The sequence below is a fragment of the Salmo salar genome, chromosome 22, assembly GCF_965601325.2.
Source record: "Salmo salar chromosome 22, fSalSal1, whole genome shotgun sequence".
In the NCBI taxonomy this organism is placed as follows: Eukaryota; Metazoa; Chordata; class Actinopteri; order Salmoniformes; family Salmonidae; genus Salmo; species Salmo salar.
In genome coordinates this window covers 29167555-29190780 of record NC_138312.1, presented here as the reverse complement: position 1 = coordinate 29190780, position 23226 = coordinate 29167555, and the positions used below count along the sequence as shown (strand labels likewise).

General features: G+C 44.5%; 1 protein-coding gene across 1 annotated transcript in view; it reads right to left on the bottom strand.

Moving 5' to 3' along the window:
* The window catches only part of LOC106583107 (ephrin type-A receptor 8), a 51575-nt gene extending 28781 nt beyond the window's left edge, over nt 1–22794 (bottom strand). Inside the window, exons 1-3 of the mRNA XM_082967461.1 lie at nt 22608–22794; nt 22300–22449; nt 21806–22121 (exon numbers count right to left, since the gene is read on the bottom strand). Coding sequence (XP_082823587.1) covers nt 21806–22121; nt 22300–22449; nt 22608–22787 — 646 coding nt within the window. The 5' untranslated portion in view covers nt 22788–22794. The remainder of the gene's footprint in view (nt 1–21805; nt 22122–22299; nt 22450–22607) is intronic.
* Between the last annotated feature and the right edge of the window lie 432 nt (nt 22795–23226).

Here is a 23226-nt window from a genome sequence, read left to right as displayed (position 1 = left end):
GCATGGTCCCTGATTTCTCAGCATTCGTCGCCGCCTGCACTGTCTGTGCTCAGAACAAGACTCCTCTGCATCTGGGTCTTATCCTGAGGTATGATATTATGTAAATGTGTTATTTCAGTTTTTAAATTTGAATGCATTTGCAAACATTTCTAAAAACCTGTTTTTGTTTTGTCATTATGGGGTAAATTGATGAGGAAAAAAATCTATTTAATCCATTTTAGGAAAAAGCTGAAATGTAACAAAATGTGGAATGAGTCAAGGGGTCTGAATACTTTCCGAATGTGTGTGTGTGTTGGGGCATTTGTGTGTGTGAGAGAAAGAGAGAAAGAGAGAGACAGAGGAAGGGGGGAGGTGTTGACAGGCCAATGAAAGGACAGGCAGTATAAAAGTCCCCTTTCAGGATCGTCTTTGTGTGATGAATTTAATAAATAATAAATGCGAATTAAATATTCGTTGTTGACTCGCTGCGCCTCTCTGTGATATTTTCTACAGCGGCCATTGACAGATAATGATCACATTACGTGGAAAAGTCTCCCTCTTTCTCTCCTTTCTCTTTCCCTTTTCTTTCTACCACTCCTTCAATCTCTCCCTCTCTACCCCCTCCATCTCTCTCTCCCTCTCTACCACCTCCATCTCTCTACCCCTTCCATCTCTCTACCCTCTCTCTCTCTCTCTTTCTCTCTGAGTGACAGGGATGAATGTGCGCTTACCGGAGAGTCAAAGAGGCCCCAAACAAACCCACAATCCCTCAGTGTCTGGAAGAGCCAGTAATTGTTGTCTAAGAGAGAAAAGTGACAAATTACAAGAGCTGCCAGCCGCTGTGAAACACTCATGCACGCACACACACACACACACACGCACACACACACGCACACACACACAGACACACAGCTGGGAAAATGCAATTCAAAAACAGACAGCTTTGGGGATTCTCATAGAGGAACTGTCGGAATTGCCTGACAATTTATGTAAATATGAAAAACTAAATATTTCACTCTGATATTTTTTGGTCCCTTGGAAAGCATAGTTTATTCAAGACATATTTGACACAGTCTAGTACCTGAATAAAATCAAGGGTAACCAAAAATAATGACATAACTGACCAAAATGGTTCCGCTTGTCACGGTTATCGTCGGTGAAGGAGGACCAAAATGCAGCAGGACTGTGTTTGTTCATTTTGAACATTTATTAAATCAAAAACGAACAAAAAAACAACAAACAAGAGAACGAACGATCCACTGACAGTCTGGCAAGGCACAAGGCTAAACACAGAACAATTTCCCACAAACACACAGACAAACACACCCAACTAATATAGGACTTCCAATCAAAGGCAACACCACACAGCTGCCTTCAATTGGAAGTCCACCCCAATTAACTCCACATAGAAACACACTTACTAGACAACACATAGAAATACATAAACATAGATCATAAACCAAAAACCCGGAAATATTAAATCAAACACCCTTTTTCCAAAACACCACCCCGGACCACATAAAACAAATACCCTCTGCCACGTCCTGACCAAACTACAATAACAATTAACCCTTATACTGGCCAGGACGTGACACCGCTTAAAATGACTTGAAACTTATTTATATGTATATTTATTATGGATCCCCATTAGCTGCTGCCAATGCAGTTTAGGCAGTTTATTCAAGGCAGTTTATACAATTTTAAAGACATTACAATACGTTCACAGATTTCACAACACACTGCGTGCCCTCAGGCCCCTACTCCACCACTACCACATATCTACAGTACTAAATCCATGTGTTTGTATATTGCATATGTTATCGTGTGTGTGTGTATGCATGTCTGTGCCAATGTTTGTGTTGCTTCACAGTCCCCGCTGTTCCATAAGGTGTTTATCTGTTTTTTCAATTTCTCTCCTCCACTTTCAGCCAGGAGAGATTGACATGCATATTATTAATATTAGCTCTCTGTGTACATCCAAGGGCAGCCATGCTGCCTTGTTTTGAGCCAATTGCAATTTTCCCAAGTCCTTTTTTTGTGGAACCTGATCACATGACTGAATAGTAGTCAAGGTGCGACAAAACTAGGGCCTGTAGGACCTGCCTTGTTGATAGTGTTAAGAAGGCAGAGCATCGCTTTATTATAGACAGACTTCTCCCCATGTTAGCTACTACTGCATCAATATGTTTTGACCATGACAGTTTACAATCTTGGGTTACTCCAAGCAGTTTAGTCATCTCAACTTGATCCATTTCCACATAATTTATTACAAGATTTAGTTGAGGTTTAGTGAGTGTTTTGTTCCAAATACAATGCGTTTAGTTTCAGAAATATTTAGGCATAACTTATTCCTTGCCACCCTCTCTGAAACTCACTGCAGCTCTTTGTTGAGTGTTGCAGTCATTTCAGTTGCTGTAGTAGCTGACATGTATAGTGTTGAGTCATCGCACACATAGACACTCTGGCTTTACTCAAAGTCAGTGGCATGTCATTAGTAAAAATTGAAAAAAAGCAAGGGGCATAAACAGCTCCCCTGTGGAATTCCTGATTCTAACTGGATTATATTTGAGAGGCTTCCATTAAAGAACACCCTCAGTGTTCTGTTAGACAAGTAACACTTTATCCACATTATAGCAGGGCTGTCACGGTAGTCGTAATGTAGAGACCAAGGCGCAGCGCGTTGCGTGCTCATCCTTATTTTATTTAAACGTGAACACGGGGAAAAAAACGAGAAAAACAAAGAAGCGACAGAATGACAGTTTTGCTGGCTAAACTAACAGCAGCGCAAAGATAACTACCCACAAAGGGACAGGTGAAAAACAAGCTCCTTAAGTATGACTCTCAATCAGAAACAACGATGTACAGCTGTTCCTGATTGAGAGCCACACCAGGCCAACAAAGAAATACACAACATAGACAACCTAGAATACAAAACAAGAACATAAACCAAAAACCCCGGAACACATAAATACAACACCCCTCTAAGTACACACACACCTCGAACCATATAAAACAAATACCCCTCTACCTAAATACCTAGCCCAAACCACATGAAACAAACACCCCCTGCCACGTCCTGACCAAACTAAAATAACAAATAACCCCTTATACTGGTCAGGACGTGACAAGGGCGTGTAAAGCCATAACACATACGTTTTTCCAGCAGCAGACTATGATCGATAATGTCAAAAGCTGCACTGAAGTCGAACAAGACAGCCCCCACAATCGTTTATCATCAATTTCTCTCAGCCAATCAGTCATTTGTGTAAGTGCTGTGCTTGTTGAGTGTCCTTCCCTATAAGCATGCTGAAATTCTGTTGTCAATTTGTTTACTGTGAAATAGCATTGTATCTGGTCAAATACAAATTTTTCCAGAAGTTTACTAAGGGTTGGTAACAAGCTGATTGGTCGGCTATTTGAGCCAGTAAAGGGGGCTTTACTATTCTTGGGTAGTGGAATGACTTTAGCTTCTCTCCAGACCTGAGGGCACACGCTCTCTAGTAGTCTTAAATTGAAGATGTGGCAAATAGGAGTGGCAATATCGTCTGCTATTACCCTCAGAAATGTTCCATCCAGATTGTCAGACCCTGATGGCTTGTCATTGTTGATAGACAACAATATTTTTCTTCCACACTGACTTTACGGTATTCAAAAGTACAATTCTTGTCTTTCATAATTTGGTCCGATATACTTGGATGTGTAGTGTCAGCGTTTGTTGCTGGCATGTCATCCCTAAGTTTGCTTATCTTGCCAATGAAAAAGTCATTAAATTAGTTGCAATGTCAGTGGGCTTTGTGATGAATGAGCCATCTGATTCAATCAATGAAGGAGCCGAGTTTACCATTTTCCCCAAAATATCATTTAAGGTGGCCCAAAGCTTTTTACTATCATTCTTTATATAATTTACCTTTGTTTCATAGTGTAGTTTATTTTTATTTTTATTTAGTTTAGTCACATGATTTCTTAATTTGCAGTATGTTTGGCAATCATTTGGGCTGCCAGACTTAATTGCCATACCTACATTTACATTTTAGTCATTTAGCAGACGCCCTTATCCAGAGCGACTTACAGTAGTGAATGCATACATTTCATTTCATACATTATTTTTCTGTGCTGGCCCCCCGTGGGAATCGAACCCACAACCCTGGTGTTGCAAACACCATGCTCTACCAACTGAGCTACAGGGAAGGCTACCTTTTGCCTCATCCCTCTCAAACATACAGTTTTTCAATTCCTCATCAATCCAATGGGATGTAACAGTTTTTACAGTAATTTTCTTAATGGGTGCATGCTTATTAGTAACTGGAATAAGTCGTTTCATAAATGTGTCATTTGCAGCGTCTGGTTGCTCTTCATTACACACCACAGAACAGCAAATATTCTTCACATCATCAACATATGAATCACTACAAAACTTCTTGTATGACCTCTTATACACTATATTAGGCCCAGCCTTTGGAACTTTGGTTTTCCGATATGGCTATTATATTGTGATCACTACATCCTATGGATTTGGATACTGCTTCAGAGCAAATTTCTGCAGCATTAGTAAAGATGTGATCAATTCATGATGATTATTTAATTCCTGTGCTGTTTGTAACTACCCTGGTAGGTTGACTGACAACCTGATCCAGGTTTCAGGCACTGGTTACAGTGTGAATTCTTTTACTGAGTGGGCAGCTTGATGACAGCCAGTCAATATTTAAATCACCCAGAAAATATACTTCTCTGTTGATATCACATACATTGTCAAGCATTTCACACATATTGTCCAGATACTGACCGTTAGCACTTGGTGGTCTATAGCAGCTTCCCACAAGAATGGGCTTTAGGTGAGGCTGATGAACCTGTAGCCATATTACTTCAACAGTATTTAACATTAGATTGTCTCTAAGCTTTACAGGAATGTGGTTCTGAATATAGATCTCAACACCGCCTCCGTTGGCATTTCTGTATTTTCGGTAGATGATGTTATAACCATGTATTGCTACCACTGTATCATCAAAGGTATTATCGAAGTGTGTTTCAGAGATAGTCAGAATATGAATGTAATCTGTTACAAGCAAGTTATTGACTTCATGGACCTTGTTTCTTAGGCTACATATGTTAATATGTAGTATTTTAGCACTTTTCTGGGTTGCTTGATTGTTTTTAATGCTTTACTGGGAAGCGTATCAGAGGTAGACTTACTCATGTTATTTACATTGGAGCTGATAGTGCAGGGTGAGCCGCATAAAGTGGTCTTCCTACTATTGCACACCACCTCAGTGCTAACAGTGTAACTCTGGTTTATAGGATCATGACTAATGCTTACAACATCTGTAAGATAAACAGATGTATTCGGTGCAATTAGGGGTACATAAATTAAATTACTTACATTGTGTTTGCCAATGCCCCTAAGATCATGTACATTTGATGCAGCATTATGACAACTCATTGGTACAATGGTAGGGATTAACTGAGCTGGTCTTGGATCATTTACCAGTCATTGTTTCAATGCATCCTTGAAATATGTGGACAGAGTCCAGGAGCCAAGATGATTTGGATGGACATTCCTGTAGAGTATGGTACTGGACGGCTTCATAAAGCCTTCATAAAGACTACATAAATGTGTTACAAATCATCTATAACAGTATGTAATGCTTTATAAAGGGTTCATAAATGTGGCATAAATGTGTGACATAACCACCAATGTCAAATATGACAACCCACTATGTCAAATATGAACTTATAAATCATATTAAATTGAGGCTTCACAAAGCATTTAACCCTGTCATGCATCTTGGTAGAGCATTGCAACTCCAGGATATTGGGTTCAATTCATGGGACCACCCATATGGAATAATGTATTCATGCATGACTGTAAGTTGCTTTGGATAAAAGTTTCTGCTAAATTGTTTATATTATATAACAATAAAACATTTCTAGGATTGCCCAACCTCTTTCCCTCTTGGGTGAATAATGAATATTGGACCTGACCTCAACATCCCCCAAAATGCTGTGCTGCAGGATGCATACACTCTAAAGAGTAAAAAGCAACAAAAAAAAACTTTGGTAGGGCCTTTTAAAATCCGTTTTTATTGTTTGCCTACATTAGTTTTTTTCAACAACAAAAAAATCACACCTTTTTAATAAAAAACATTTGATTTTCTGTTTTTCACAACAATGCTTAAACCACGTCAGGGGATGACTTGAGGTCTGAGAAAAATCGAATAAACTTCGATTTTTAACTGTAGTTGCCCTTTAATTCAGTGAGCATGCCGTGCACTGTTGTTTTCTGTAGTGCATTAAGCCATATGTGACGTGATTCGGAGTCCAATGGAATGGGTGGAGTAAAAGGGCAGCAACACTCCGTATTAATCAGAGCCCCATGAAATAACACCATATCATATACATTCTATAGATCCTACTGAGTATTCCTGACAATACTTTTACTGTTTCACCCAGAATAGGTCTTGCTCTAAGCCAATATGTATTCCATATACAGTGATTTCCATTGGAGAGATTTATTTGACCTTGGGACATGTTTTAAAACCCACATGTAATGCAAATGTCACTTAATGTCACTGGCGTCGAAATGAGTAGACCAAGGCGCAGCGTGTATAGTGCTCATTTTAAACTTTTAATGAAGACACTTGAACCAAAACAATAAAACGACCGACAACAGTTCCGTAAGGTACACACTGACAAAACGGAAAACAACTACCCACAAAACCCAAAGGAAAAACAGGCTGCCTAAGTATGGCTTCCAATCAGAGACAATGAAAGACACCTGCCTCTGATTGGAAACCATACCCGGCCAAAACATAGAAAACAAAACCTAGAAATAGAAATCTAGAAAAACCCCACATATAAACAGAAAACCCAAAACCACCCAAAACACCCACCTGTCACGCCCTGACCACTCTACTATGGCAAATGACCTCTTACAAGGGTCAGGACGTGACACTTAAATATGAACAAATATGAATCATTGTTACTGTTTAGGCAATCATTTTTCATATATGGATCATTCTTGGGCTGCTGTAATATTTAAAAAAAAAAAAACTTTTTTTTACTAGAATAAATGCATTTTCTGAACACCCCACAACACTAAGTAAATACTAAACCTTCAAGAAAACATATTTTCCCACATCAGGCATTAAAACGCTTTTATAATTGTCCATTTATGTCTGATTTGGACATCTTCAACCCCGAATATGATTATAAAAGATACTTGGTATAAAATCAACATTTACCTAAATCACATGTCCCCCCCCCCAAACTAATTCAATTATTATAAATATAAAATGTTTGTAAAATCTCAGAATGTTGCTATATTAAACCCTGAAATAGACACGTCAGCGGGCTCATCATTTAAATAAAAAAATGCTTTTAATTCAGAATTTTGACATAAATCTAATGTTCTTGGGATTGTCCTTAACATTTCAGACTGAGCTCAGAAAACATTCAATTCATATTTATTAATCTTTGCCATTTTATTTAACAAATATTGTCATGTGACGGGGTTGAGACTAGGGTGACAGGGTTGAATACTGTAACAGGGTTGAAGAGGCACATCGGTTTCCATATAAACTAGTTTAGTTTACTATCAAAATCCCTCCGAGATTTACCCCAAAACATTGCATTTCATTGTATGCAACCATGTAACAAGGACAATAGATATATTTAGAATCATCTGGATTTTATTAACCAAACTGCAGTAAATATAGAAACAAATAAAAACACAGGCATTAGGGTGATTAATAACATTCAACAGGCTTCATCATAACATTTAACGAGGAGGTCAAAGAGAGAGAGAGGAAGCGGGAGAGCTTGAATCGGTTAAAAATGTTGGGAAAAAGGGAGATGGTTTGTTAAAGAAGAATGGTAGAAAGTGTAAGCAGAATGAGCTGGACGCCAGATCGAAGACAGGAGGAGAAATAGAATCGTCGGGGGTAGGTGTGGTGAAGTTCTGAGCCCAAGGCTTGCACCGAGGGTCAGGATAAAGATGAGTCTGTGACGGATGGAGTGACATTTTTGGAAAAAGTGGACCCTTGCCTTTGTCTGATCCATTTGTCGTTTCAGGGTGGGTGAAAACAGAGTTGGGTGCTGTGGAATCGGTGAAAGTAACCAGAAGTGGTCTGGTGATAATTGTTTGTTTCTGATGGTCAGAGTGAGCAGGTGGTCCGTGTTAAAGCGAATGGGGACAAGAGATATGAATTGTTTTGCTCTCAAGAAAAGGGCTTAACTAAAAGGAGTGGTTACTGGGGTGGCGGTAAATGTAAAAGTTGACCAACTGAAGGGGAAGATTCCCGGTGTTTGTGATGCTCGTCGTTTGGTGTGATGCTCGTCGTTTGGTGTGATGCTCGTCGTTTGGTGCGATGCAGACAGGGTGGCGTGAGTGGTGAAACAATAGAGTTGTCTGTTCTTTTGAGTTTTGATGTTCAGTCTTTGCCCGAGAAAGTGATGTTAGGATATATACGTTTTACCATACAAGCTTTTGTGCTGAATACATTACATTGTTACAGGTGTCAAGCTTATGGGCATGTGGCAGCAGTGTGTAGGAGGGAGGCTCCTAGCTGTGAGAAGTGTGCAGAAGGGTATGAGACAAAGGAATGTGTAGCATTGGGGAAAGTAGTGATATGTGTTAATTGTATGGATGCCCAGAGGTTTCCAGGGTTAGAGTAGTGCAGAAGCTGTCTTATGCTGAGGCAGTATAGAAAGTGTGCTGGTGTCCCGTCCTTTCAGGCTGTTGGCCTGAGGTAGGACTAGATATATTTAAATAGTGGAGTAGTGTGGTGGGTTTTTAGTGAGTGTAGGGATTGATCGCAGGTTGGTGGGTTTTTAGTGAGTGTAGGGTTAGATCGTAGGGTGGTGGGTTTTTAGTGAGTGTAGGGATTGATCGCAGGTTGGTGGGTTTTTAGTGAGTGTAGGGTTAGATCGCAGGGTGGTGGGTTTTTAGTGAGTGTAGGGATTGATCGCAGGTTGGTGGGTTTTTAGTGAGTGTAGGGTTAGATCGCAGGGTGGTGGGGTTTAGTGAGTGTAGGGTTAGATCGTAGGGTGGTGGGTTTTTAGTGAGTGTAGGGTTAGATCGCAGGGTGGTGGGTTTTTAGTGAGTGTAGGGTTAGATCGTAGGGTGGTGGGTTTTTAGTGAGTGTAGGGTTAGATCGCAGGGTGGTGGGTTTTTAGTGAGTGTAGGGTTAGATCGCAGGGTGGTGGGTTTTTAGTGAGTGTAGGGTTAGATCGCAGGGTGGTGGGTTTTTAGTGAGTGTAGGGTTAGATCGTAGGGTATTAAATAGTTTGTTGATTCTTTTTTTATTTTTCCAAGCAAAGTATAAGGGAGTTATACAACAATCTAATAGGTGGCGGTAATGCAACATTTATTGGATGCCAACCGTTGTTAAAACTCATCGAAGAAGATGTTGATCATGTGATGAGTTCGCAAATCAAATGCACCACTTGTGCTTCCACTGGATTGAAAAAAACAAGCCAAGTAATCTTTATTTATTGTAATTTAAATTAGTTTGTAGTAGTTAAGTGTTGAGTTAGATTACGTACTGTAGCTACTTCAATCAAATAAAATACAATTTTATTTGTCACATGCGCCGAATACAACAAGTGTAGACTTTACTGTGAAATGCTTACTTACAAGCCCTTATCCAACAATGCAGTTCATGAAATAGAGTTAAGAAAATATTGACTAAATAAACATAACAATAACGAGGCTATATACAGGAGTCAATTTGAGTGGGTACAGGTTAGTCAAGGTAGTTTGTACATGTAGGTTGGGGTAAAGTGACAATGCATAGATAATAAACAGCGAGTAGAAGCAGCGTGAAAACAAATGGGGGGGGGGGGGGTCAATGTAAATAGTCCAGGTGGCCCTTTAATTAATTGTTCAGCAGTCTTATAACATGGAGGTAGAGTGTGCATTACCCTCTGTAGCACCTTACGGTCGGATGCCGAGCAGTTGCCATACCAGGCAGTGATGCAACCGGTCAGGATGCTCTCGATGGTGCAGCTGTAGAACTTTGAGGATCTGGGGACCAATGCCAAATCTTTTCAGTCTCCTGAGGGGGAAAAGGTGTTGTCGTGCCCTCTTCACGACTGTCTTGGTGTGTTTGGACCATGATAGTTTGTTGGTGATGTGGACACCAAGGAACTTGAAACTCTCGACACGCTCCACTACAGCACCCTCAATGTTAATGGGGGCCTGTTCGGCTCTCCTTTTCCTGTAGTCCACGATCATCTCCATGGTCTTGATCACATTGCGGGAGAGGTTATTGACCTCCCTATAAGCTGTCTCATCGTTGTCGGTGATCAGGCCTACCACTGTTGTGTCGTTAGCAAACTTAATGATGGAGTTGGAGTAGTCCTTGACCACGACGTCGTGGGTGAACAGAGAGTACAGGAGGGATACTAAGCACACACCCCTGAGTGGCTCTGGTGTTGAGGATCAGCATGGCAGATGTGTTGTTGCCTACCCTTACCACCTGGGGGCGGCCTGTCAGGAAGTCCAGGATCCAGTTGCAGAGGGAAGTGTTTAGTCCCAGGGTCCTTAGCTTAGTGATAAGCTTAGTGGGCACTATGGTGTTGAACTCTGAGCTGTAGTCAATAAATAGCATTCACTCATAGGTCTTCCTTTTGTCCAGGTGGGAAAGGGCAGTGTGGAGTGCGATCGAGATTGTGTCATCTGTGGATCTGTTGGGATGGTTTGCGAATTGGAGTGGGTCTAGGGTTTCAGGAATGATGGTGGTGATGTGAGCCATGACCAGCCTTTCAAAGCACCTCATTGCTACCAACGTGAGTGCTACGTGGCAGTAGTCATTTAGGCAGGTTACATTTGCATTCTTGTGCACAGGGACTATGGTGGTCTGCTTGAAACATGTGGGTAATACAGACTCGGTCAGGGAAAGTTTGAAAATGTCAGTGAAGACACCAGTTGGTCCACACATGCTCTGAGTACACGCCTTGGCAATCCGTCTGGCCCACACTGCCTGCCCTTCAGGACACCTACAGCACCCGATGTAACAGGAAGGCCAAAAAGATCCTCAAGGACATCAACCACCCGAGCCACGGCTTGTTCACCCCGCTATCATCCAGAAAGCGAGGTCAGTACAGGTGCATCAAAGCTGGGACCGAGAGACTGAAAAACAGCTTCTATCTCAAGGCCATCAGACTGTTAAATAGCCATCACTAGCTGGCTACCATCAGGTTACTTACTCAGCCCTGCACCTTAGTGGCTGCTGCCCTATATACAGTGCCTTTCATAAGTATTCACTCCCCTTGCCGTTTTTCCTATTTTGTTACATTACAACCTGTAATTTAAATAGATTTTTGTTTGGATTTCATGTAGTGGACATACACAAAATAGCCAAATTGGTGAAGTGGAAAAAAAAAAGAGAAAAAAAACAAAAAAATATAGAAAATGTAAAAGTGGTGCGTGCATATGTATTTACCCACTTTGCTATGAAGCCTCTAAATAAGATCTGGTGCAACCAATTACCTTCAGATGTCACATAATTAGATAAATAAAGTCCATCTGTGTGCAATCTAAGTGTAACATGATCTGTCACATGATCTCAGTATATATACACCTGTTCTGAAAGGCCCCAGAGTCTGCAACACCACTGAGCAAGGGGCACCACTAGCAAACGGCACTATGAAGACCAAGGAGCTCTCCAAACAGGTCAGGGACAAAGTTGCGGAGAAGGACAGATCAGGGTTGGGTTATAAAACAATATCTGAAACTTTGAACATCCCACGGAGCTCCATTAAATCCATTATTAAAAAATGTAAAGAATATGACGCCACAACAAACCTGCCAAGACAGGACCACCCACCAAAACGCATGGACCAGGCAAGGAGGGCATTAATCAGAGAGGCAACAAAGAGACCAAAGATAACCCTGAAGCAGTTGCAAAGCTCCACAGTGGAGATTGGAGTATCTGTCCATAGGACCCCTTTAAGCCGTACACTCCACAGAGCTGGGCTTTACGGAAGAGTGGACAGAAAAAAGCAATTGCTTAAAGACAAAAATAAGCAAACATGTTTCGTGTTCACCAAAAGGCATGTGGGAGACACCCCAAACATATGGAAGAGGGTACTCTGGTCAGATGAGACTAAAATTGAGCTTGTTGGCCATCAAGGAAAACGCTATGTCTGGTGCAAACCCAACACCTTTCATCACCCTGAGAACACCATCACGCTGTGGGGATGTTTTTCATCGGCAGGGACTGGGAAACTGGTCAGAATTGATGGAATGATGGATGGCGCTAAATACAGGGAAATTCTTGAGGGAAACCAGTTTCAGTCTTCCAGAGATTTGAGACTGGGACAGAAGTTCATCTTCCAGCAGGACAATGACCCTAAGAATACTGCTAAAGCAACACTTGAATGGTTTAAGGCGAAACATTTATATGTCTTGCAATGGCCTAGTCAAAGCCCAGACCTCAAGCCAATTGAGAATCTGTGGTATGACTTAAAGATTGCTGTACACCATTGGAACCCATCCAACTTGAAGGAGCTGTTGCAGTTTTGCCTTGAAGAATGGGCTAAAATCCCAGTGGCTAGATGTGCCAAGCTTATAGAGACATACCCCAAGAGACTTGCAGCTGTAATTGCTGCAAAATGTGCTGTACAAAGTATTGACTTTGAGGGGGTGAATAGTTATGCACACTCACGTTTCAGTTTTCACTTATTTCTTGTTTGTTCCACAAACATATTTTTTTTTGCATGTGGTGTAAATGAAATTATACATACTCCCAAAGAAATCAATTTTAATTCCAGGTTGTAAGGCAACAAAATAGGAAAAATGCCAAGGGGAGTGAACACTTTCGCAAGCCACTGTACATAGACATGGAATCCCTAGCCGCTTTAATAATGGAACACTAGTCACTTTAATTAATGTTTACATACTGCTTTACTCATCACATATGTATATACCGTATTCTATTCTACTGTATTTTAGTCAATGCCACTCCGACATTGCTCGTCCTAATATTTATATATTTCTTAATTCCATTAATTTAATTTTAGATTTGCGTGTATTGTTGTGAATTTTTAGATATTACTGCACTGTTGGAGCTAGGAACACAAGCAATTCGTTACACCCACAATAACATCTGCTAAATATGTGTATGTGATCAATAACATTTGATTTGATTTGAAAGTGCAGTGTCTGGTTGCTCCTTATTACACGCCACAGACCAATAAATATTCTTTACATCTACAACATAGGAATCACTACAAAACGTATTGAATTACCTCTTATACACTATATTAGGCCCAGCTTTTGGAATGTTGGTTTTCCTAGATATGGCTGCTATATTGTGATCACTACATCCGATGGATCTGGATACTGCCTTCAAGCTAATTTCTGCAGCATCAGTAAAGACGTGATCAATAGATGTTGATGATTTAATTCCAGTGCTGTTTGTAACTACCCTGGTAGGTTGACTGATAACCTGAACCATGTTGCAGTTTGAAGCTTTTTCTTGAGTGAGCAGCTTGATGAAAGCCAGTCAATATTTAATCACCCAGAAAATATACCTGTTATGAATGACCGAAGGTGTCTCAAATAGGTTATTAAGGTAAGTGTTTTTTGTTGTAACATTGTCCCCAAGCTATTGCACACACAGCACATATAAGCCTGGGATATCAGCCATTCAAAGTTGGCCTTAGTGGGCGTGACCATAGAATTCTATAGGAGTGACCTTAGTGAGTAAAGTATTTCTCATCGTCACTACTTAACACAGTCAAAAAGTCATAATTATTGCTTAACCCTGCCCATTTCCATAATTTATCTTCTTAAAATTAGATTTTAAACCTAACCAATGAAGTCCAAGTTTGATGTATTGTTCCACCAGACATTTCGCGCGTTTGGGCAGACGCGTCTGAGATTAGGTGTAATGTGACTTACATGACATCACTTTAGAGCATATGCCGTCCTTCAGCACAACATGTCATCCTTTATAAAGCACATGTTTATATCATATTCATCATAGTGGGTTATGTCACATTTGACATTTGTAATTGTGTCACACAGTTATTCCAAATGTATGAACCCTTTATAAAGCATGACATACTGTTATAGATGCTTTGTAAAACATTCACGTAGTGTTGATGAAGGCATAATGAAGGGCTTTATAAAGCCTTTATAAGCTGAACGTCATTTAAAGAGGAACCGGTATTTAAAAAATAAAAAAAAGACCTCACCAATTATACTCATTTAAAATATGTTTGTTTGTCTTTGAAATGATCATACCATTGTCGCTCTCTCTCTGTCTCTCTGTCGCGCTCTCTCTGTCTGTCTCTGTCGCGCTCTCTGTCTCTGTCGCGCTCTCTGTCTCTGTCGCGCTCTCTGTCTCTGTCGCGCTCTCTGTCTCTGTCGCGCTCTCTGTCTCTGTCGCGCTGTCTGTCGCTGTCTCGCTGTCTGTCGCTGTCTCTCTCGCTGTCTCTCTCGCTGTCTCTCTCGCTGTCTCTGTCTCTCTCGCTGTCTCTGTCACGCTCTCTCTCGCTGTCTGTCGCGCTCTCTGTTGCGCTCTCTGTCGCGCTCTCTGTGTCTCTCGCTGTCTCTCTCGCTGTTTCTGTCTCTGTCTCTCTCCCTGTCTCGCTGTCTCTGTCTCTCTGGCTGCCTGTCTCTCTCTTGCTTTCTGTCTCTCTGTCTCTCTCTCGCTGTCTCTGTCTCACTCCCTGTCTCTGTCTCTCTCGCTGTCTCTGTCTCTCTGTCTCTCTCTCTCTGTCTCTCTGTCTCTCTCTCTCGCTGCATCTCTGGCTCTCTCGCTGTCTCTCTGGCTCTCTCGAAGTCTCTTTCTGTGTCTCTCTCTCTCTCGCTGTCTCTGTCTCTCTCTCGCTGTCTCTGTTTCTGTCTCTCTCGCTGTTTCTGTCTCGCTGTCTCTCTCTCTGTCTCTCTCGTTGTCTCTCTGTCTCTCTCTCGCTGTATCTGTCTCTCTCTCGCTGTTTCTGTCTCTCTCTCGCTGTCATTCTCGCTGTTTCTGTCTCGCTGTCTCGCTGTCTCGCTGTCTCTCTCAATGTCTCTCTCTCTGTCTCTCTGTCTCTCTCTCGCTGTCTCTCTGTCTCTCTCTCGCTGTCTGTCTCTCTCTCTGTCTCTCTCGCTGTTTCTGTCTCGCTGTCTCTCTCTCTGTCTCTCTCGCTGTCTCTCTCGCTGTTTCTGTCTCGCTGTCTCTCTCTCTGTCTCTCTCGCTGTCTCTCTCTCTCTGTCTCTCTCTCGCTGTCTCTGTCTCTCTCTCGCTGTCTCTCTCGCTGTCTCTCTCTCGCTGTCTCTCTCTCGCTGTCTCTGTCTCTCTCTCGCTGTTTCTGTCTCGCTGTCTCTCTCGCTGTCTCTGTCACGCTCTCTCTCACTGTCTCTCGCTGTCTCTCTCGCTGTCTCTCTCGCTGTCTCTCTCGCTGTCTCTCTCGCTGTTTCTGTCTCTCTGGCTGTCTGTCTCTCTCTCTCTCGCTGTCTCTCTCTCGCTGTCTCAGTCTCTGGCTGTCTCTCTGGCTGCCTCTCTGGCTGTCTCTCTGGCTGTCTCTCTGGCTGTCTCTCTGGCTGTCTCTCTGGCTGTCTCTGTCTCTCAGTCTCAGTCTCTCACTCTCTCTCTGTCTCAGTCTCTCACTCTCTCTCTGTGTTGCTGTCTCTCAGTCTCTCTCGCTTTTTCGCTCTCTGTGTCTCTGTGTCTCTGTGTCTCTCTAGCTGTCTCGCTCTCTCTCTCTCTCTCGCCGTCTCTCTCTCTCTCGCCGTCTCTCTCTCTCGCCGTCTCTCTCTCTCTCTCGCCGTCTCTCTCTCTCTCGCCGTCTCTCTCTCTCGCCGTCTCTCTCTCGCTGTCTCTCTCGCTGTCTCTCTCTCTGCTTGTCTATGTGTGTGTGTGTATGTCCCCACCTCTTTCTATGTAACAAGGTCAGATAGGCTGGTTGACTTGAGTGAATGTGATCAGGCTAAGTGTGTGTGCCCATATCAGTGTGTCCTCAGTCGCTCTCGCCGTATCTCTATCTCTCTGTATGGGCCATTTTACTCTATTCTCTCTGTCCGTCTCTGTCGCGCTCTCCGTCTCTGTCGCGCTCTCCGTCTCTGTCGCGCTCTCCGTCGCTGTCGCGCTCTCCGTCGCTGTCGCGTTCTCTGTCGCTGTCTCTGTCGCTGTCTCTGTCGCTCTCTCGATTTCTGTCTCTCTGTCTCTCTCTCGCTGTTAATGTCTCGCTCCCTGTCTCTCTGTCTCTCTCGCTGTCTCTGTCTCTCTCGCTGTCTCTGTCTCTCTCGCTGTCTCTCTGGCTCTCTCTCGCTGTCTCTCTGGCTCTCTCTCGCTGTCTCTCTGGCTCTCTCTCGCTGTCTCTGTCTCTGTCTCTCTCTCGCTGTCTCTCGTTGTCTGTCGCGCTCTCTGTCTCTCTCGTTGTCTCTCTCGCTGTCTCTCTCGCTGTTTCTGTCTCTGTCTCTCTCCCTGTCTCGCTGTCTCTGTCTCTCTGGCTGCCTGTCTCTCTCTCGCTTTCTGTCTCTCTGTCTCTCTCTCTCTGTCTCACTCCCTGTCTCTCTGTCTCTCTCGCTGTCTCTGTCTCTCTGTCTCTCTGTCTCTCTCTGTCTCTCTCTCGCTGTATCTCTGGCTCTCTCGCTGCCTCTCTGGCTCTCTCGCAGTCTCTTTCTGTGTCTCTCTCTCTCTCGCTGTCTCTGTCTCTCTCTCGCTGTCTCTCTCTCTGTCTCTCTCGTTGTCTCTCTGTCTCTCTCTCTCGCTGTATCTGTCTCTCTCTCGCTGTTTCTGTCTCTCTCTCGCTGTCATTCTCGCTGTTTCTGTCGCGCTGTCTCGCTGTCTCTCTCAATGTCTCTCTCGCTGTCTCTCTGTCTCTCTCTCGCTGTCTTTCTGTCTCTCTCTTGCTGTCTCTGTCTCTCTCTTGCTGTCTCTGTCTCTCTCGCTGTTTCTGTCTCGCTGTCTCTCTCGCTGTCTCTCTCGCTGTCTCTCTCGCTGTCTCTCTCTCGCTGTTTCTGTCTCTCTCTCGCTGTCATTCTCGCTGTTTCTGTCTCGCTGTCTCGCTGTCTCGCTGTCTCTCTCAATGTCTCTCTCGCTGTCTCTCTGTCTCTCTCTCGCTGTCTCTCTGTCTCTCTCTTGCTGTCTCTGTCTCTCTCTCTGTCTCTCTCGCTGTTTCTGTCTCGCTGTCTCTCTCTGTCTCTCTCGCTGTCTCTCTCGCTGTCTCTCTCTCTGTCTCTCTCGCTGTCTCTCTCTCTGTCTCTCTCGCTGTCTCTCTCTCTGTCTCTCTCTCTGTCTCTGTCTCGCTGTCTCTCTCGCTGTCTCTCTCGCTGTCTCTGTCACGCTCTCTCTCACTGTCTCTCGCTGTCTCTCGCTGTCTCTCTCGCTGTCTCTCTCGCTGTTTCTGTCTCTCTGGCTGTCTGTCGCTGTCTCTCTCGCTGTCTCTGTCACGCTCTCTCTCACTGTCTCTCGCTGTCTCTCGCTGTCTCTCTCGCTGTCTCTCTCGCTGTTTCTGTCTCTCTGGCTGTCTGTCTCTCTCTCTCTCGCTGTCTCTCTCTCGCTGTCTCAGTCTCTCTCTCTGTCTCGCTGTCTGTCTCTGGCTGCCTCTCTGGCTGTCTCTCTTGCTGCCTCTCTGGCTGTCTCTCTGGCTGTCTCTGGCTGTCTCTGTCTCTCTGGCTGTCTCAGTCTCTCAGTCTCAGTCTCTCACTCTCTCTCTGTCTCAGTCTCTCACTCTCTCTCTCTCTGTGTTGCTGTCTCTCAGTCTCTCTCGCTTTTTCGCTCTCTGTGTCTCTGTGTCTCTCTAGCTGTCTCGCTCTCTCTCTCTCTCTCGCCGTCTCTCTCTCTCGCCGTCTCTCTCTCTCTCGCCGTCTCTCTCTCTCTCGCCGTCTCTCTCTCTCGCCGTCTCTCTCTCGCTGTCTCTCTCTCTGCTTGTCTATGTGTGTGTGTGTATGTCCCCACCTCTTTCTATGTAACAAGGTCAGATAGGCTGGTTGACTTGAGTGAATGTGATCAGGCTAAGTGTGTGTGCCCATATCAGTGTGTCCTCAGTCGCACTCGCCGTATCTCTATCTCTCTGTATGGGCCATTTTACTCTATTCTCTCTGTCTGTCTCTGTCGCGCTCTCCGTCTCTGTCGCGCTCTCCGTCTCTGTCGCGCTCTCTGTCGCTGTCTCTGTCGCCGTCTCTGTCGCTCTCTCGATTTCTGTCTCTCTGTCTCTCTCTCGCTGTTTCTGTCTCGCTCCCTGTCTCTCTGTCTCTCTCGCTGTCTCTCTGTCTCTCTCGCTGTCTCTCTGGCTCTCTCTCGCTGTCTCTGTCTTGCTGTCTCTGTCTCTGTCTCTGTCTCTCTCTCGCTGTCTCTCGCTGTCTGTCGCGCTCTCTGTCTCTCTCGCTGTCTCTCTCGCTGTCTCTCTCGCTGTTTCTGTCTCTGTCTCTCTCCCTGTCTCGCTGTCTCTGTCTCTCTGGCTGCCTGTCTCTCTCTCGCTTTCTGTCTCTCTGTCTCTCTCTCGCTGTCTCTGTCTCACTCCCTGTCTCTCTGTCTCTCTCGCTGTCTCTGTCTCTCTGTCTCTCTGTCTCTCTCTCTCGCTGTATCTCTGGCTCTCTCGCTGTCTCTCTGGCTCTCTCGCAGTCTCTTTCTGTGTCTCTCTCTCTCTCGCTGTCTCTGTCTCTCTCTCGCTGTCTCTGTCTCTGTTTCTGTCTCTCTCGCTGTTTCTGTCTCGCTGTCTCTCTCTCTGTCTCTCTCGTTGTCTCTCTGTCTCTGTCTCTCTCTCGCTGTTTCTGTCTCTCTCTCGCTGTCTCTCTCGCTGTCTCTCTGTCTCTCTCTGTCTCTCTCTCTCGCTGTCTCTGTCGCTGTGTCTCTCGCTGTGTCTCTCGCTGTGTCTCTCGCTGTCTCTCGCTGTCTCTGTCACGCTCTCTCTCGCTGTCTCTCGCTGTCTCTCTCGCTCGCTGTCCCTCTCGCTGTCTGTCTCTCTGTCTGTCTGTCTCTCTGGCTGTCTGTCTCTCTGGCTGTCTGTCTCTCTGGCTGTCTGTCTCTCTGGCTGTCTCTGGCTGCCTCTCTGGCTGCCTCTCTGGCTGCCTCTCTGGCTGCCTCTCTGGCTGCCTCTCTGGCTGTCTCTCTGGCTGTCTCTCTGGCTGTCTCAGTCTCTCTGGCTGTCTCAGTCTCTCAGTCTCAGTCTCTCACTCTCTCTCTCTCTCTGTCTCAGTCTCTCACTCTCTCTCTGTGTTGCTGTCTCTCAGTCTCTCTCGCTTTTTCGCTCTCTGTGTCTCTGTGTCTCTCTAGCTGTCTCTCTCTCGCCATCTCTCTCTCTCGCCGTCTCTCTCTCTCGCCGTCTCTCTCTCTCGCCGTCTCTCTCTCTCTCGCCGTCTCTCTCTCTCTCGCCGTCTCTCTCTCTCTCTCTCTCACTGTCTCTCTCTCTGCTTGTCTATGTGTGTGTGTGTGTGTGTGTGTGTATGTCCCCACCTCTTTCTATGTAACAAGGTCAGATAGGCTGGTTGACTTGAGTGAATGTGATCAGGCTAAGTGTGTGTGCCCATATCAGTGTGTCCTCAGTCGTTCTCGCCGTATCTCTATCTCTCTGTATGGGCCATTTTACTCTATTCTCTCTGGCAGGCAAAAGCCCTGGGGTGGGCTTACACACGCAAACACACACACACACAGTAGTGACATGCGCTATTTCGAATGTCACTTTAACCGTGACAAGAGAGCTGTCGACCGACCTCCTGTATCAAAGAGAGGGATCTGTCTCTGTCTATCAGTCTCTCTCGCTTTTTCTCTTACTCTCTCTCTGTGTCGCTGTCTCTCAGTCGCTCTCACCTTTTCTCTTTCTGTGTCTCTGTGTCTCTGTGTCTCAGTCTCTCTCGCTTTTTCTCTTTCTGTGTCTCTGTGTCTTAGTCTGTCAGTCTCTCTCGCTTTTTCTCTTTCTGTCTCTCTCTCTCTCTCTCTCGCCGTCTCTCTCTCTCGCCGTCTCGCTCTCTCGCTGTCGCTCTCTCGCTGTCTCTCTCTCGCTGTCTCTCTCTCGTTGTCTCTCTCTCTTGCTCTCTCGTTGTCTCGCTGTCTCTCTCTCTGCTTGTCTATGTGTGTGTGTGTGTGTGTGTGTGTGTGTCCCCACCTCTTTCTATGTAACTGTCATGTCCTGACCATAGTAAGTTGTTATTTTCTATGGTAGAGTAGGTCAGGGCGTGACAGGGGGTGTTTGTCTGTTTTTGTATTTATATGTTTAGTTTCTAGTTTTGTATTTCTGGATTAGTTTTGTTTGGCATGACCTCCAATTAGAGGCAACCGGTTGTCGTTGTCTCTAATTGGAGGCCGTAATTAAGTTGATGTTTGTCTCACTGGTGTTTTGTGGGTGATTCATTTTGTGAGTAGTGTATGCCTGCTCTGCGTCATGGCTTTCTTATTTTGTATTCCAAGTTTGTTTATAGCATTAGTTTCACTATTGAAATAAAGATGTGGAACTACGATCACGCTGCGTATTGGTCCAATCCTTCCGAAAGCCCTGACAGTAACAAGGTCAGATAGCCTGATCACATTCACTCAAGTCAACCAGCCTAAGTGTGTGTGCCCATAACAGTGTGTCCTCAGTCGCTCTCGCCGTATCTCTATCTCTCTGTATGGGCCATTTTACTCTATTCTCCCCGGCAGTCAAAAGCCCTGGGGTGGGCTTACACACAAACACACACACAGTAGTGACATGCGCTATTTCGAATGTCACTTTAACCGTGACAAGAGAGCTGTCGACCAGCTTCCTATATCAAAGAGAGGGATCTGTCTCTCCTCTCCTCTTCCTCCCTCTATCTTTCTCTTCACCCTTTTCTATTTCCCCCCTTTCCTTTCTGTGACACTTTTAATGCTACATCATGCAATCATTCAGATAGATGATCTCATGCTTACAGTGAAACCCAGGGGCTCTAGTGAGCCTTTGTTAGGGAAGAACTACTTAAACACACACACTTTCATTTTCTCTTGCATACATACTGCTTATCCACTTAACCCATCTCTCTCTTTATCATTCTCTCTCTCGGGTTCTCTCTCTTGTGCTCAGGGTTGTCTGCATGGCAACGACTTGTGTCGTGTCCTGGGATGTGCGTGACTGGAGAGAGGTGAATTAGCACAGTGACACAGTTTGGTCACAGAGAGACAAGTCCTACACACACACACACCAGCTCTCTACTACAGCCACTACTGCTACTACAAAGCACTAGGATGATGTCTTGACTACAGACAAATGGAGAGATTCATGAGATAAGCATCTAAAACGTAACAAAACTCTGTGTGTGTGTTTGCCACTAGCCGTCAATGCCTTGTTCGCAGGTGAGTGTGTTTCCTTCAGGCAGTAAACAGGTACTGTAAACAGGTATGTAGATGAGTGGAGACGTGTGTGTGTGTGTGTGTGTGTGTGTGTGTGTGTGTGTGTGTGAAACAAGGCAGGTGAACCAGTGTTCCGTGCCTCGTTCGTTTGGCACATTATGCCGACAGAACGCTTTTAATTATCCAGCGCCTGTGATTAATCGTTTTTAATTACCATAACCCTGGCAACCTAAAATATGCACAGGTCCCTAAATGAAGTCAGTCCATCAGAGAAAATAAACAAAACAAAAATATAAGCAAGACAAGGAATGAAAAAAAATACTTGAGGTATCTTTCATGACTCACCACAGCTTATCATCTTAAAAGTTGAAAGGTTATTCAGGACTATGAGCGATTCAACCTAACCATAGCTGGACTAGTTATTATGGGTTTGAAAGAACTTGAACCACACAGAAAATGTCCAAGGCTGAACATTCACCATAAACACACAGATAAGGTAAAGTAAAGTAAGATTAAATAAAAACTGCAGGACAGTAACATAATGTAAAACAAGAGAGCCAAATATGTCCCTAATTCAGAGTGTGACTCACCGATGCAGGACTCCCTGTGCTCCTCAAACCCCGCGCTGCATATACACCTCCCGATGGGCACCAGCCACTCCCCCTCAGCGCTGCAGTACATCTTGGGCGTGTCTCTCTCTTCGGCGTGGTCAACACACTGACCCCTGACCTCCACTAGGGAGGAGGAGTCAGCGCCAGTCACTACGTCAGTGAACACCGCCAGGTTGCGGCCCACGCCTGAGCAGCGCTTGTAGTACACCCTGACCGAGGTCAGGGCGATGCACGCCCCGATGTCCTGGAAGGCCAGGTAGAAGCCTCGTCTAGTGAGGGGACCCACACCTCGCACCTGGGAGGAGACAATGGACATTACATCACACTAATCCATCTCAAAACGTTTCAGTAAATGTGGAATGGGAGCAAAGTCAGGTGTGGCACTGTGAAAGGCACTCATTTCAGCACCAAGCACATCGCTGGAACACTGCTCACTCAAAACATGAATGGCATATTCAAATAAGTTAGCATACTTCTGTGTTGAGTTTGAGTCTCCTGACTCCCAAGTCCACTCCAGTAAAGCTCTCATCAGCAGCGATGGTATCGATCTTGGTGAACTGGGTCTCTCTGATGGTCGTGCCTACAGCTCGGTCCGACTCATAGTAGTACAGGTTAAATGTCTCCTGCTCATCATAACACACACAAAGAAATGATCAAAGACAGAGCTGTCAATAGTCTGTGTTGATCTTTGAAGCAAACCACGTACTTATCTTCATCTCTCTTTTTCCCTCCCGTCCTCCCTCATCCCACATTCCCAACCACTCTCTCCTATCCCTTGTACCTTGCAGGTTCCCAGGACTCCAGGCATGCTGTTACAGTCCCGGAGGGTGAACTTGACCTCGATGTAGATCCTCCTGGCTCCGTCACGAGGGATCCAGCCTGTCCTCAGCCAGTTGTTCTGACTGGGACTCATCACATTACACACCTGGTACGTGTGGATGGGACTGAAATACTCATCCATCTCATTTATAGCATCCCACTGCAAGAGATGGAGAGATAGAGGGAGGAGGATAAGGGGAAAAGAGAGAGAGAAAATGGAATGGAGGAAAGGGTTAAGGGAATAAAGTTAGTCAGTAAGGGGGAAAGAGACGGTCCTATGCAATCAAAGGTGGTGAATGATTATCCAAGGTTTCCAAAATACATTTGGTGTCACATGTTCCTTAACTGCTCTGACAGAATGTTTTTTGTCTAATTACAGAAAACAGTACAGGCTAAGTAACATCATAGGGTTAGTCATACAGATCTGCTACAGTAACAGCATGCTTACATTCACAACACCCATTAATAACCACTGATACACATGATCATAACCCCTTTTACAACAGAATACTGCTTTAATTAGTCTCTTAGTATGGTTACACACTCCCTCAATGTGTCAGGCATAAAGACTTCATTCATTC